The sequence below is a fragment of the Stegostoma tigrinum genome, chromosome 17 (assembly GCF_030684315.1).
Source record: "Stegostoma tigrinum isolate sSteTig4 chromosome 17, sSteTig4.hap1, whole genome shotgun sequence".
NCBI lineage: Eukaryota > Metazoa > Chordata > Chondrichthyes > Orectolobiformes > Stegostomatidae > Stegostoma > Stegostoma tigrinum.
Window position 1 is genome coordinate 24,080,779 of NC_081370.1, and position 16,619 is coordinate 24,097,397.

General features: G+C 38.2%; 1 protein-coding gene across 1 annotated transcript in view; it reads right to left on the minus strand.

Annotated features, from left to right (window-relative positions):
- Nucleotides 1-16,619, minus strand: part of LOC125459494 (serine/threonine-protein kinase BRSK2-like) — an 865,025-nt gene that overhangs the window by 57,181 nt on the left and 791,225 nt on the right. Inside the window, 2 exon segments of the mRNA XM_059652027.1 lie at nucleotides 2,572-2,752; nucleotides 14,736-14,859. Coding sequence (XP_059508010.1) covers nucleotides 2,572-2,752; nucleotides 14,736-14,859 — 305 coding nt within the window.

The following is a 16,619-nucleotide window of genomic DNA, read 5'->3' on the forward strand; positions in this document are numbered from 1 at the left end:
TTTCTCTAATCAAATAATTAACATTGCTGCAAGCATTGTTGGAATTTGGAGATAGGAGTTTAAAGGAAATAAAAGTTAATCTTAAAACTACACACATAATTTTCAAATTCATCTGTATCACAGGTTAAAAATTCTATTACTGAATGCAGGAATAAGGATGATGAGTATAGTAATATTACAGAACAGATCACCAATAGATGTGATACATCATGGTCAGTACTGAGTCTCCAATTAGCAACAGACCTTAATGAAGTCACAGCAGTGGAATAAGTAACAAAACAATTTTACCCTGTAGTTGCTAGATGTGGCAACTGGATTTAGCTAGACTACAATAAAACATAGTAAAGAGAAAACGGTAATTGTGGACTAGGTAATGGAAAAATACACAGGTATAGGCCAGGGCACATCAGATGAATTTACAGAATTGAGAGATAGATGAGAAAAATGTAGATATCGTGATAATGAACACAGCAGTGAAAAGTCCCTTTAGAAATGGAGTATGTGAAATAAATCACGTGATAATAGATTGGATGCTTCATACTATCTGAGCTCATGGGCTCAGTTGTAAACTACCACCTGTCATTGCATGGGCAGTTCATGCAAATAACTCACTGTAATTGGTTGGGAGCATAAAGTTCATCTCAATAGATTTTTTGGGAGAAATCCAAACATTTCTTTGATAATGAGTGATCATCCCCTGGCTTGGGGAGGGAACACAATTAGATCAACCATTTTTTTCTGAGCAATTTCACACCCTGTATGCAGGGAGAAGTACATGATTAAGGCTGAGGTTGCAGAGAAATTTTGGCAAACTTTATGGCATTTTACAAGCTCAGCAGTAATCAATTTTAATCCAGAGGACATAGTACATTACAAAACAAAGTCAGAATGGAATGGTTAGATAAGGTTATAAGTAGTGATAGAGGAACTGTAATTTTATACTAACATTTTTAGGGTGCACTTCTTGTAGTTATTTGGCACTGATTACAACATTGCAATATCCGAACACATCATAGAAAATGCTGAGGCACAGTGCACTTCACACATTTATTGGGCAATAATGTGGAAATTGACTGAATATAGGCAATTGGTACAGGAATGCAGTCAAGAATATTTGCCCTAGAGAACAACAACAAAATGGTATCAAAGTTGACACATTTGCCACAGGTGGCCAATGAATGGAAGGGAGTAACTAGAAAATACAAATATTGACTAAATATGCAAAAGGAGGGACAAGAAGCAAGCATGTAAAAGGTCAGAAATGTATTACAAGTTCTGAAAATGGGTCTGGAAGTAAACATGGCCCTAGAAAAATACTGCAACTTTTTAAAAGGAATCTTGATAATACAAGGGTAAGATCTTGTGAGAAAACAAAGTATGGGAACAAAATCAGAAATTGTTGGAAAAACTCAGCAAGTCTGGCAGCATCTGTGGAGAGAAAGCACAGTGGAATGTTTCGGGTCCAGTGACTCTTATTCAGCGCAGTACAGAGCAGTCAGACAGGCCTGGGTTCAAGTACCATTTGCTCCAGAACTGTGTGATAACATCTCTCCTAATTAATTTTAAAGAAGAAGTAATACGGACTACTTAATAAACTCTATCGGCAATGAAAGTAATCTTAGTTTCTGGCTCACTGGCTGGCTTGGATCCGTTAATCTCAAAGCTGAAGTATTTACATATACAACATAAATGTCTCCACACAACAGCAAACTTAACCAAGGAACCTCTCAACAAAAAAAAACTTTTGTGAGTAACATTTCCGTACATTTTCTGAAACAGAAACCAGTTCTAGAGAAAGAACATAAAAATAATGTCCATGGTCGAGAAAGGTTAACGTGCCAGTGACAGATGTATACTTTATCAGCTGAACACTGATCCAAACTGTTCCTAAATAGTTCAATTGCTCACAATAGGTCAATGGTAAAATTGTGTTAATTGCAGTCAACTAAGAAGAAGCATTTTCTCTCAATTTGTTATAAATAACTACTTCCTTTCTACTTTACTACCTTAGTAGCTGGCAAGTAAAATAAATAAGCATTTCAAACTAAGTTGAACTTGATTCAGCTTGTCTTAAGGTACCAAATAACATGAGCAATACAAGAGACAGGGCAGAGGACATCCATCTAACACACATAATAGCTGCAAATGGCTGTCCTGTGATATTGAGACAGCACACTTAATGCACCCATACCTCCTGCTTTTAATTCAGATGCATGCAATGATTAGGAAGTTCTGCTTCGAGTGAAGAATAAAACTTTAATTTTTAACATGCATTAAAATTCAGCTTGAATGTTTAAAATATGAAATTTTTTTACACTGTTGCCTACTACCCAAGTGTTCTTTCAGAGCATGCTTGGATTGAATATGTATATCCCCATCCACATCCATGATTAATAACATAAATCACTGATCACCTAAAGAGATACAGAATACAATATTAAACAGAAATGAAACATAACGCACAGGTTGCCGTGATAATCAACATATGTGCAAGATATCAGTCCTTTCCATTTCCCTTCCTACCATTAATAAGACTATAGCCACCCCTATTGCCTTGGCTGCTGCTGTTACCTGACAGCAGTGTGAAGGTGACTGAATAAATCCCATTCTCCTTCCGTGCCTCATTGCCTTCTGTGTAAGTGATGTCCACCTGGAATTTAACTGGCTTCTGGAACACAGCTGGACCCCCAGTGGATTTGTACTCAGCTCGAAAACTTGTCTGAGACATGACACTGTGACTTAGGCTAGGGATCTGCAATTCAGGAAAATAACATACCATTCATTAATTATGGGGAAAATAGGTTACGTTTCTTTAATTAACATACATGCATGCAATGAAGGTTTAGACAATATTTCAGACAATGACCCAGTTGTTTTCCTTTTTAAAATGTTTTCAATAAACTGGTCCTTTTATTGTAGCAACAGTATGGTAAATAAACATTTTATCCCAGCTTGCCTGCTATTTTTACAGAACTAAAGAAGTTTACAGATAATGAAACTTTTCTCCTCATTACGCTCATGCTAGCTTTGATACAGCTAGACAAAACTAATCCCACTACCCTACTCCTCTTCCATAGCCTATGTCATTCAAATTTCAAATATTTATCCGAGTCTCCATTAGAAGATGCATTTACCTGTGCCTTAACTGTACCCTGTGGAAAAGTATTACATTCCTGCAATCTCTGTAAATTAAGATCTCACAATCATTCTCCTTATTGTCTGTGATTATTGTAAAGTTATGACTCCTTGACACAAACTCCCTCTATCATCATCCTAGCAAACAGATATGTATACATATTCCACGGCTTAAATGAACAGAGTATAAGGTGTGCTTGAAAACTCTATACATTGTGATCTGAACAATGTTTTTAATAACACATTTTAACTCAACTACCTGTTAGCGAGTCTGCTAACCAGCTTGAGAGTCAGGCTGCTACATCTCTTTTAGCAAGCCTTTTGAACATTATATGCACAACTAATGCATGCTACTCAAGAATCCAGGCATTTTTCTTCAAAAACACACTAACTAGATTTGTTAAATGTAATTGGTCATGTAAACAAATCAAAATACTGCAGATGCTGGAAATCTGAAGCAAAGAACTGAAAATGCTGGAAGTACACCATTGGTGGATTTTATGTAGGAAGAAACAGAATTAATACTTTGGATCAATGACCATTTATGCCGTATGTTTATTTTAACTGATTAAAATTTTAATTGTGCAGGGACAAAAGGATTGGCAAGAGGACAAGTAAGGAAACTAAAGATGTGTCTAGAGGAGGTGTGAATGGCTGGATGATAAACAGTTTCTATCTGAAAGTAGAAGGAAGAAATAAGAGAAAATCCAAATCCAGGAAAAGGAAAAAAGCAAATGGAAGCAGATGTTATTGTCTCAAATGATTGAAACCAATACTGCACTCAGTAGGCTGTAGAGAACGGAGTTCAAACATGAGGTGCTATTCCTTGTTTCGTAATGAATTTCATGAGAACACTGCAAGAAGCCAAGGATAGCAAGATCAGTGTAGAAACAGGTAGAGAATTAAAGTGACAAGTGACTGGAAGCTCAGGGTCATGCTTGCAGAGTTAATGGGAGTTTTCCAAAAAGTTGTCACTCAGTCTGTGCTTTATCTACTCAATGCACAGGAAGACATATTGCGAACAATAAATGCAGCACACTTAACTGAAAGGAGGAATCAATCGTTATTTCACTTGGAAAGAATATTTGTGTTCTTGGACGGAAAAAGGGAAAATAACAGGTGATTCATCTCATGGGTTTGCATGGAGAAGTGGCATGGGAAGGGGAAGAATATAGGGAGTGACTGAGGAGTGGACCAAGATATTGCTAAAAAATCAAGCCCTTAGATTCTTAAAAGGGGAGGGGGTGTGGAAAATGTGTTTGATAATAGCATTGCTCCAGAGGTAGTAGAAATGTCAGAGGAGGATCCAATACTTATAGGGTCTGGTGGATTGTAAGATCAGAACAAGAAAAAACTCACTATGGTTCTGGGAGGGAGGGGTAGAGATCAGAACTGATGTGAGGGAATGAGATGCACATGGTTCAGGGCCCCATTACATACAATGTATGGAATCCCCAACTAAGGAAAACAGGGACATATCAGGGACAGGGATAAAGAAACTGGGAGAATTGAAGAGTTCTTTAAGGAAGTAGGATGTAAAAAGGTAGCTGTGAAAGTCAGTGGGTTTACATTGAATATTGCTTGATAAACTACCTCCAGAAATGTCATGGAAAAGAAGGTAAGTGAAGAGTCAAAGATGGACCATGTGAAGTTGAGAGGAGAATGCAAATTTAAGTCAAACTTGATAAACTTGCCCAGCTCAGTGGAAGAGCAGGGAATAGACTAGAACATCCATCAATGTAATGGCAAAACAGATGAGGTCACAGACTGAATAGGACTGGAACAGAGAATCATATACATTTCTTGCAAAAGGCAAGCTCTTCTAAGATTCATGTTTGCACTCAGTACAACATATTTTATTAAGAGGAAATGGGTGGAGTTAAAGAAATTCTTAAATGTAAGAACAAATTCAACCAGATCGAGAAGGTTGCTGGTTGGGGGGATATCCAATGAAAAAGTAGGAAGCCTTCAGACAGTCCACAGTGAAAGAAATGTAAAACTAGGACATTGTAAACTGTTAAAGTCACTAATAGAATTGAAATCAATGGAAATGGGTTCAGCAGGGTAGGAACAAGTGGAAATAAGGGCTCAACTATATAAGGCTTATTTATGGATTTTGGGAAGGTGGTAAAAGTGGGATGTTCCAGGTATGGAAATGATGAGGTTGGAAGTCGAGAGGGATGATCTCTGCATGAGAAAACAATGAACTAAAATGTTAGCTGTTTCTCTGTCCACAGATAAAGTCTGCTGTGTTGAATATAATCAGCATTTTCTGTTCTTATTGACCATTTAAACATATCGGGCCTTGCTGCAATTAGTTTAGTCACAAGTGTTCAATAACTTCATCTGAAACAATGGAATTGAAAATTTTGCCTGAATTAGACATATTTAAGGAAAGACTCTATTCCTTTTAACTTTGCCCTAATGCTTCTAATAATTGTAGGTTGGATATATTCTGAACAGATTATTGCCTGATTCCATTCTCAATTGGATTAACTACTAAAATTCTTATAATTTTTTGAATGTAAAAAGGAGAAAACATTTCTCATTGCCTTGTTTGCTCGCTGTTGCTAAAGTTCTGGTTATAACACAACAGGGGTGAAATTAATTTCTGGCAGTACAGAAAAACAAGCATGAGCAAATTGACAGCCATTTGTGACCATGTCGAATGTATTTTTCCAGTTTAAAAGAATGCGGACTCCCTATTACCCATTTTGCATGGTTGTCCTAGACCAGTTTATCCGTTACAGCTTGGATATTTAATTGAGAAAATCGGGGTTCATCTTCAGAGACAGATCCTCTGCAATGTAAAACCAGGCCACTGCTATGGATGATGGTGACATTTACAATGTTCTCATTGGCAGGACTTCGTGGTTTGCATCACACAGGCTGCCTGGAGCACATGCGGTGATTGCAATCTCTCCAATGCCTGCTCTTCATAAGCTTGACTGGCATCCTCTGTGCAACAGGATGAAGATTTGTGAAAAACTATTTTTTTAGAAATCACCTCAAAACCAGAACAATCAACTGTCTGAATTTCTAAGCTTTCATATTTTAAAAAGCCCTCCTCTGCAACCATAGTAAAGCTGGAAGCAGGTACAGTTACAACAGTTAAAAAACATTTTGTTCTGACGAAGGGTCACTGGACCCAAAATGTTAACTGTTTTTCCCATCACAAATACTGCCAGACCTGCTGAGCTTCTCCAGCAACTTTGTTTTTGTTCCTGATTTACAGCATCTGCCATTCTTTTGGTTTTTATTTAAAAGACATTTATTTGGTTCATGAATAGGAAAGTTTTGGAGGAGGCTGGGCCAAGCGCAGGAGGGTGGGACTTGTTTAGCTTGGGAACAGGATTGGCACGGACTAGTTAGACTGAAGGGTCTGTTTATATGACTGAAAATTCTCCTGCCCAGAGGTAAACACACGGCATGTTGCTGCTCACAAACAGCAGAAAATGAAAACAATGTTGATATAACGCAGTTGAATATACCACAGGCATACTTTTTAACCCATGTTTATCTGTCCAAATTGCAACAACAAATTAGCAGAAGACAGGAGATGTTAAGTATAGACTGTAAAATGACTTGGCGTTTTCATTTTTTAAACTCAGATTATTGTTTACATGAGGTCAACTGCATAATGAATGATTAGTTTTAGCATTTTTTCTTTGAAAGTATAGCAATGTCCAGAGTCACCAGCTGCCATAATTCATTCAAATATCTCTTTCTATCAAGCCAATTTTCAGTTCACACTCCTCCATTGCTCTCTGCTTTGTCAGAAACAATGACTGGAGCTAACTGGAACATTATATATTGTTGACTGCAGTGGACTGCAAGTAGAATGGGTTACATTGGATATTGATGTATGCTTGCTGTTTCAGTCCTCAGAGAAAGATAGATTGCAGGACTTAACCTGTGAAATGACAAGTCATTTTGAAAGCATGCAATCTTTTGTATTTGAAAATCTTCAAAGGGCTTCAAACAGAAGGAAAATTCCAAGTCAAGCTTGTAATTTGTAATGCAATCATGGACTGGCAGCAAAGCATTAATTTTTGGTAACCTGAAATGAACTCGAAAAAGATCTCTCAAATTTGTGACAGTAAAGGCAAAGGGTGGCAAATTGGTGGAGCAAAGAGACTACCGTGGCCATAAGAACAGCAAGTACAGAACAGCTCATCAATTTTGGGATACTTAGATCACATTTTCACTAGGGAGAAGGATCCAAAATCCACTCCATGATTTCTCCCTGATGACCTAACTGCAGTTATGAAGCATATTTTTAGGCTGGAGAATTATGCAACAAGCTACTTAACAGAAGTCTCATTTTCTTAAGTATCATGCAGCATTTCCCAAGCTGAAATAATTAAACTGAGCCTCAGTGTCAGTTATTTCTGAACATTATCATTCAGTTAAATTAAGGTTTTCTTTTTGTAGATGTTTACAGTGAAAATGTTTCTTCTGTGTTTTTCTTTATTTCTCTGTTGTAACCGTCTCCACTCCACTGTTCACCCTTGCAAAAGTTTTGATGAACTTCTTATGAATGTCTAGGAAAAGTGGAGTGAACTGAGCTATAAGGAGATATGGAGCAGTTCAGGGAAACACTACTTCTTGAAGACAACAGACAGCTCTCTTCTCTGCCGATGTTTAAAGTGGAAAAACTCACATGAGTGGAGGGATGGGGCTGATGGTGATTGCAGTCCCCTCCTGCAGTGATGACACTCACAGCACACTACGCCATCACTGTGAGGACTCAAATAGACTATCTTGCTAATTTATAATCTGGCTGATGGATATATAATCATGGGAAACAGGTTACTTTCATACTGAAACGTTAAATATTGCTGATGATATTAGAATCCTCAGTTGAATTATGCAGCTCATTTATTTGTCTGTCCATTTTGATCAAACTTGTAAAAGGGGAAATACCCTGAGGTGTAATATTAACAGAATCTAGGTGATAAACTTAAGCCAGCTGTCATGTGAATTTACATCAGTCTTCCCAGTTTGACGCTTTATTGGAATGTTAATATTCCAGTCTGTGATTTCAGTCTGAAGTTATTATGACATTTGCTGCCCATGAAGGAGCATCATCAGGAACGCACATTGAACTTTACCAGTACAACCACCTTCAGGTTTAAAACAATAACAGAAAACAATGGAAACACAGAAAAACTTGGTCAACAAAAAAAGACATGAAAAGCACACTTGATTCAAGCTAACTAAATGCTGATGCAGTGCTCCAATCAACACATTGACTTACTTATTTTTATTTAAAGATAGTGATGGTGTACATTTTTCAGCAGTGTTTTACTTGCATTTCAGGCATGGAAAATATGAGCTACAGTTTTTTCTGTAGAAAAATATATAATTTAAAAAATAATTTCAGCAAAGCTTTAACAGCTGTACGGGTGCAGCTATTACAACAGCTCCTCCAGTAATTTCAATCAGATGAAATGAAGTATCACTGTTCTGAGTGACAACTTGTCACATTGTGATTACATCCCTGCCATTGTTCCTAGCAGTGAAAGAGATTAATACTAAGTCACAAGAAGGACAGTGTGACGTTATAAGTTAGACTGTGTTCTATCGCCTGGTGAAGTGGGACTCAAATTCAGTCCAGGCTGATGGAACGATGTTCTGCTTGCTGAAAGGATCTCGCATGAAATGAACCTATTCATCTTCTACAACAAAAGCAGAAATTGCTGGAAAAGCTCAGCAGGTCTGGCAGCATCTGTGGAGAAAAGTCAGAATTAACACATCAGGTCCAGAAACGTTATTTTGGTTTCTATTCAATGCTCTATCCAGTTCCTCATGTTTGACTTAAAACTGGACACTGACTTCAACGAAGGAGGCAATATGTTTCCTAATAAACTGGGAAGAGGCCTTTGTAAGGTAGAGATGCAGATCTTAAAGGGATACTGTATCCTTTCTGCGTTCTCTCATTTTTATATTTGGTCAAGGGATATAGGCATCTCCTGGCCTGCCTTAATTGCTGGACAGGATAGGTGGTGAGCTAGCCATCTTCTAAAACCACTATCATATGTGTAATGTAGGTTTTTCCAGTGGTGCTAACTAATGAGATGAAATCTGCTCTTGGAAAGATTAAATGGACAGTTGCATGGACTAACTTTAGTTTCAAAGATTGCAGTTTGAGAGACAGTCCCTGACTGAAAATAAAACCAGAAGTCAGTTGCTGGGAAAAAGGAGTTTATAAATGTAGGTCTGTGGTTATGATAGCAGACTCCAGGGAAAGTGGTTTTGGGATGCAGTGGGGCAAGGGGAGATTTTGAAGCTGGTGAAGTCCACATTGATACCATTGGGCTGCAGGGTTCCCAAGCGGAATACGAGTTGCTGTTCCTGCAACCTACGGGTAGCATCATTGTGGCACTGCAGGAGGCCCATGATGGACATGTCATCTAAAGAACAGGAGGGGGAGTTGAAATGGTTCGCGACTGGGAGGTGCAGTTTATTGCGAACCGAACGGAGGTGTTCCGCAACTCATATTCCGCTTGGGACCCCTGCAGCCCAATGGTATCAATGTGGACTTCACCAGCTTCAAAATCTCCCCTTCCCGCACTGCATCCCAAAACCAGCCCAGTTCGTCCCCTCCCCCCACTGCACCACACAACCAGCCCAGCTCTTCCCCTCCCCCCACTGCATCCCAAAACCAGCCCAGCCTGTCTCTGCCTCCCTAACCTGTTCTTCCTCTCACCCATCCTTTCCTCCCATCCCAAGCCGCACCTCCATTTCCTACCTACTAACCTCCATCCCACCTCCTTCACCTGTCCGTCTTCCCTGGACTGACCTATCCCCTCCCTACCTCCCCACCTACACTCTCCTCTCCACCTATCTTCTTTTCTCTCCATCTTCGGTCCGCGTCCCCCTCTCTCCCTATTTATTCCAGAACCCTCTCCCCATCCCCCTCTCTGATGAAGGGGCTAGGCCCGAAACGTCAGATTTTGTGCTCCTGAGATGCTGCTTGGCCTGCTGTGTTCATTCAGCTTCACACTTTATTATCTTGGATTCTCCAGCATCTGCAGTTCCCATTATCTCTGATACAATTATGCCTGTTAAATGACTTTGGTTTGACGAAGTCAAAATTATGAAAGTAAAATCTTGTTTGTCAGTTTTTCCATTGGGCTCTTGGCAAAGTTCAATTGTTTCAGGTGACTGGTCTGCACGGGAAATCATAACAATGGAGAAGCGATGGCCTAGTAATATTATCACTACCAGATGATTAGCCTAGAAATTCAACCAATGTCCTATGGACCCAGGCTTGGATCCTGCTATGGCAGATTAAAATTCAATTTAAAAGATCTGGAATTAAGAATCTAGTGATAACCATAAAACCATTGTTGATTGTTGGAAAAACCCATATGGTTCACTAACGTCCTTCAGGGAAGGAAATCTGCCAAACTCACCCGTGCTGACCAACAAGTGATACCAGACCCACAGCAATGTGGTTGACTCTCAACTGCCCTCTGAAATGGCCTAGAAAGCCACTCAGTTATATCAATCATTAACCACAGCATGTGGACTGCAACAATTCAAGAAGGCAGCTAACCACCATTTAAGGGCAACTAGGGACGGGCAATAAAAACTGGCTAGCCAGTGATGCCATGACCCATGAGTGCATTAAATAAATAACAAAATCAGGATTCATTTAGGATCAGAACCAAGATTTGAAATGTAGAACAGGTTCACTGGAATCTTCTAGAATTTAAACATTTCTTCTTTATTTGTAGCAAATAAATATCAGTACCTGTACGGCACTGGCCATTTTGGACAGTGGTCTTGCTTTTTGGTGCTTTGAGATAAAGGTCATTTGAAGACTATGGAAGAGTAAACGGTGAAGGAGAAGATAATGGTAACAGGCAATGTTGGCTCATCATCTGAAGCTTAAGGGGGAAAGACCCCTGGTGATCAAACAGAACTAACGAGATTTCAATGAAAAGAGAAAATTTCACTTTTAAAAAAATACAATTTCAATTCAAAAGAGAAGATAGAAAAGCAACTCGGCAACTGCACTAAGCAGCTTTCTGGTCACCCATTAATTGAAGCTTTCCTTTAGATAGACTGTTATCTGACTCTTCTCTCTGAAAGACTCTAACCTTGTCTTTCTCCTCCCTTGACACCTTTGCTGTTTGAGCCTCTAATTCAAATTTTATAAGTTCCATTTGTTGTATTCTTTCCAGTTTCTTTCCCAGTATTCTTTCCAGGTGAATGAAAATGAAAAGGTATCAAGGGAGGAAAAAGGCAAGGTTAGAGTCTTTCACAGAGCAAAGTCAGATAACATGGTCTATCTAAAGTAAAGCTTGGATTAATGGGTGATTAGAAAGCTTATTAGTGCAGTTGCTGGGTCAAGTGTCAATTCAAGTTTTCATTTAACAAAATCTTTGCCAAATGGAAAACATGAAATTCAAAGGGAATTTTAAAAAAACTGTGTAAGTTCTAAAATTGCATGTTAGTAGGGTGAGAAAAGAGCAGGAGTAAGCCCTCTGGAAACACATATGCTGCCTGGGTTTTGACACAGTATAATATTAACTCCACAGTACTGCCTAGTCTGCTGAATATTTCCTCTTCTTGTTTTTATTCCCGATTCCAGTCTTAATCAAGCCCTCTCCCTCACGTTTTTTTCTTCTGAATCTTTGATGACTATATTGGTGCTTTTCCTTTCGCTCATCCTGAATTGGAAAATACTATTGATTTCACCCTCAATTACCACTGTTCTTTCACTTTCATGTGGTCAATCTCCAAACTTTTCCTTTCCTAGCTGACTTCTCTCTCTTCATTTCTAGACACAAGTATCAATCAATAGTCAATTTAAGCTTATTGATTCGCACAGCTGCTGTTGTTATACCACACTTTGCTTAAAGAGTCTACTCCGTTTTCCAAGATTTTATGTCTTCTTTACATCAGTTTTAATGATGAAGCCTTCCATTGTAGCACTTCCATTATGTCTTCCTTCTTTGCACCATGAAATCATTTGTCATCAAATCTGTCTAACCCACCACCCTATCAAATTCTTCCCTTTTTATTCTACTTCCCATCCTCCCTGATCCCACTCTCACTTGCTCAATGCCAATTACATTTTTAATTTTATTCGGTTTTGTTGAAAGGTTCAGACCTGAAATATAAATTCTGTTTCCCTCTCCACAGATGCAGCCACACCATCTGAATACTTCATGCATTTTCTGTACTACTTTTCTCCTGAACTGCCTAGTTCTGGTTTTATAGTCCCTTGTTCTCGTCTCCCACATGAGCAGCAAGGCTTCCTAGCAAATCTTTTCAAAGTGTTCAAAATCTTCAATCAAATCATCTATCTTTCATGGGATACCAGCATAGTTTATGATATCTCTTGCCATAATCTAACCCTCAGAGTCGACCTAAATTTCTTCCTAAATTTGAGTTACACACCTTCAAAGACTAATAAGTGCCCAAGTGTGATGTTCAGAACTATACACTGTACTACAAATGTGGATTATTCTGGGTTTTGATTATTGTAGCAAAACTTTCTCCATGTTATATTTTAGCCCTCAAATTCCTAAGATGTATGTTCAATATTTTAAAAAATCTGGCCTCTAAATCTAAATAATCCCATCCACTCCTTTACACTGGGAATACTTGTGTCATAGGTCAGTGTAGATGTATGGCTCTCAACTGCATTATATATGCAGTGTACGCAGTGAACGGATAAGGCCTCAGCACAAAAACTTCTGGAGTACTGCTAATTGCTCTCTTACAGTTTAATTGCATATCCATTATACCATGTCTTGTCAACTACCAGCTAATCAATCTCTTAATAATTTTCTAAAAATTCATGATCTTTAATTTTTGCTAAGACTCTTACATGGAACCTTAATGAATGTCTTCTGAAAGTACATTTAAACTACATCCATGGGCTGTCCCTGTCTACAATGTTAATAATTTACTCAAAAAATTCAGTTGTGTTCATTAGATAGGAGTTCGCCTTCACAAAATCACAATGACTAATCAACTTAAATTTACTTTAAACGTTTCCGTTACTCTCTTCTGTATTACAGATTTTGATTATAAACCCACGACAGATGTTACATTAGCAAATGTATAATCTCAATTTTCTCTCACAACTTTCTTAATCAAAAATTATATTTGCAGTTTTCTGATATAAAAAAAAAATTCTCAATCAAGTGCACTTTGAAAGTTTATGGTTCATGCACCTTGAATTTCATCACGTACATCCTTTAAAACCCTGGGCTGGTGACAGGTTCATTGAACAAATTGGCTCACTTATGTTCCTATGATTTCTCAGTCATTAGCGGTATTATGTTTTCTAATACTGTTTTCTTGTTTATATCAGTTTTAATGAGTTCTAGTCCTTGATTTATTATTAATTTCCCTCGCAACTCGGACATATTATCTGCTTTTTTTGCTGTGGGTAGCAAAAATGGCACCCAAGAGGAGCTTTAAATTGCTTACTCAAGGATGAGTAAGTCAAACAAATGAAAATGAAGCAATCTCTGTGTGAAGACATGCTTTGAAACTACATTAAGGAAAGAAAAAGCACAGAGATTCTGATCATCTACATTATTGGATGCATGGGACCTTTCAAATGTTCCTGCAAGTTGTGTCAGTTTCTGAGGTTAATCCCTAGAGTATTTCTGAATTGTTGGTCACTGGCAGACTTCTATCTTACAGACTTAAGATTCTGTTGGGCTCTTAACCACAACTTTAGACCTTGATTTGAATATATTTGTGCAGCACCAATTGAGAGCCAAGAGGTGCATTCAAAATCAAGTCAGTTGCTTTGTAAAACTGCAATGAGTCAGGTGAGGCTTGGTGGAAGTGAATTTCCCTACTTCGAACTGCTCAAATGGCTAACCTCTCATAAGGGATGGGGACAGTTAAAATCTCAGACAAAACCACAGTGGCATGGATCTCCACACCATACTGATAGTATTCAAAACAGCCAATGCAAACAGTTTTATCAACAACACAGTTACTGAGTAGCTGAGGTATGCATTTCAAAAAATATTTGTCATTTGTAGTTTAGTTTTAATGGTAGACAAAGTAGTAAACTTTCTTAACATAACCAGAAAAAAACTTTTCCTCTCTAACTTTTTACTACATTATTATCTTCCAGTGATTGTTAGGTGTTCCCAGTTTTGAAACTGTTAAAAAATGTGCCTGACTCAATTCTTGGGAAATGATTTTTAGAGCTACTACCCTTATCCTTTCAGCTTTCCTTCTCTTTGGTAAGATGTGTGCTCCATAATTCTGTCAAATAGTGGTCAAATAGTAAACAGTTAGTCAATAAATATCCTTTTTAGATGAAAGTGCTGTTTTAAGAGTTACACTTTGCAATGTAAAATCTATGACCGAAAATAATTAAGTAATTTTCGACAACTTGCGTTCTAAGTAGTTGAACATTTTTTGTGCAGATATCTTTTTCCAGATTTCAATCATAATGTATTACTTAGAAAATTAAACAACTAAAATGATTAAACTTAACATTGATAACATTGTCAAGGCAGAATCTCACTTCAATTACACACAGCAAAAGGGCGAACCCTTTTTCCTAGAAAAACCCAGCTGTACGTTCAGCAGAAAATGATACTTACTGAAAGAAAGGCATGGACAATGTCTGCTTTAATGGAACTTAATGGTTTGTCCTTGATGACCACAAATATCTGCTCCTCTTTGTCCAAGTTGATGAAGTTACCAAACCATGACTTTTTGGCGAGTCTAAATAAAATGAAACAAAAATTCTGATCATCCATGGATTAAAAATGTCATTCCCTTGCATGTCCATATAGTTTTTCCATTAGTGTATAGTATTTTGAAATGACAACAAGAGATGCTAACGCATCTCCAGTGATCAAGGGATTGGAATTATGAGTCACTGGAGCAGATTAGCAGAGCTGCCAGCTTTTTACTTTACTTTATAAATTGAGTTTTCACATTGAAGTAAAGTAGGGGTAGCTCCAGATTCCTAAATCATTTGTTAATAGTTTTATGACAAAGCCTGACTTATTAGGAATTTCCGAAACAGAATATTGTGTTGTAGTGATTTACCATTCCCAATCCTCCATGTGGAAGATCCCTCCATTGTAAAACAGGTAATCAATCAGCTGGTATTTGCAAAATCTCTGGCCGCAAATCGCTTTGGTTACCAAACTAAAGGATTTGCACTACATGTACTGATTACCTCTAGCATCATAACACCTTAATAAACTAAAAAAAAATGTGCTGGACTCCAACCACTTGCATACTTAATAAGGCTTAAGTGATCAAACTGTACAAAGCTTAAGCATTGAGGTAGAAAGCCTTAATTTGTTTGTATTATTAGAATTTTAGGATTTCTTTAATTGTTAAATAGCATAATGTAGCTTTAAGGAGAGGAAGAACACTATATAAACTGATGTTATACGTGGAATACATTTTGCACTTAAGCTCCAACAAAGTGAAGCCAAAACTGGGATACTGATTGGCCAGGAAAATGACCTGAGAAGAAATATGATATGTAAAGTGTGCAAGCTAAAGTCAAAACGTAATAGGGTAGTCACTAGCACTCTTCGCACTGGTCAAGAATTAGAGACTAAAATTTAGGATTCATTCAGGAAGTGGTGAGCACTCTTCCAACTGATCAATTATTGCAACGATTTGGCTTGAGGCTATGAGTTGTTACAACACAGATGCTCGAAGGTGCTGAATGTTAAACTCCGACTGCAGAATGGCATTTCACTCAGGCAATTGTAGGAATCTTTGCACTTTTCAGAGCGTAACATTTGTTTTAGGATACTTGCTGTAAGTTTGGAGTTAGTAATACAGCACTCAGTAGGAAGTTGACACTGCTAGTTGATAAGTAATTGTTGCAGGTTTAGGTTTGCTGTAACAGCTCAGAGTGATAACAGTGATCATGTTCTAGGTGCAACCATCTTCAGTTACTTCATCAACTGCCTTCCCTCCATGATAAGACCAGAAGTGGGGATGTTTGCCAATGATTGCACAATATTCAGCACCATTCACAACTTCTCAGATACTGAGGCAGTCCATATTCAAATGCAACAAGATCTGGACAATATCCAGGCTTCGGCTGCCAAGTGGTGAATAACATTCTCACCATGCAAATGCCAGGCAATAAACATCTCCAAAAAGAAATAGCCTAACCACCTCCCTTTGACAGTCAATGCTGCTACCAACACTGAATCTCCCACCATCAACGTCCTTGGGGCTACTATTGACCAGAAACTCAACTAGACTTACCACCTAACCTCAGTGGTTACAAGGGAAGGTCAAAGGCTAGGAATATTGTGGCAAGTAATCCACTTTCAGACTCCCCAGAGCCTGTAAACCATCTACAAGGCACAAGTCAGGGGTGTGATGGAATACTCCCTGCTTCGCTGGATGGGTGCAGCTCCAACAACATTCAAGAAGCTATACATCATTGAGGACAAAGCAGCCCAATTGATTGGTATCACATGCACAAGTATCCACTCCCTCCA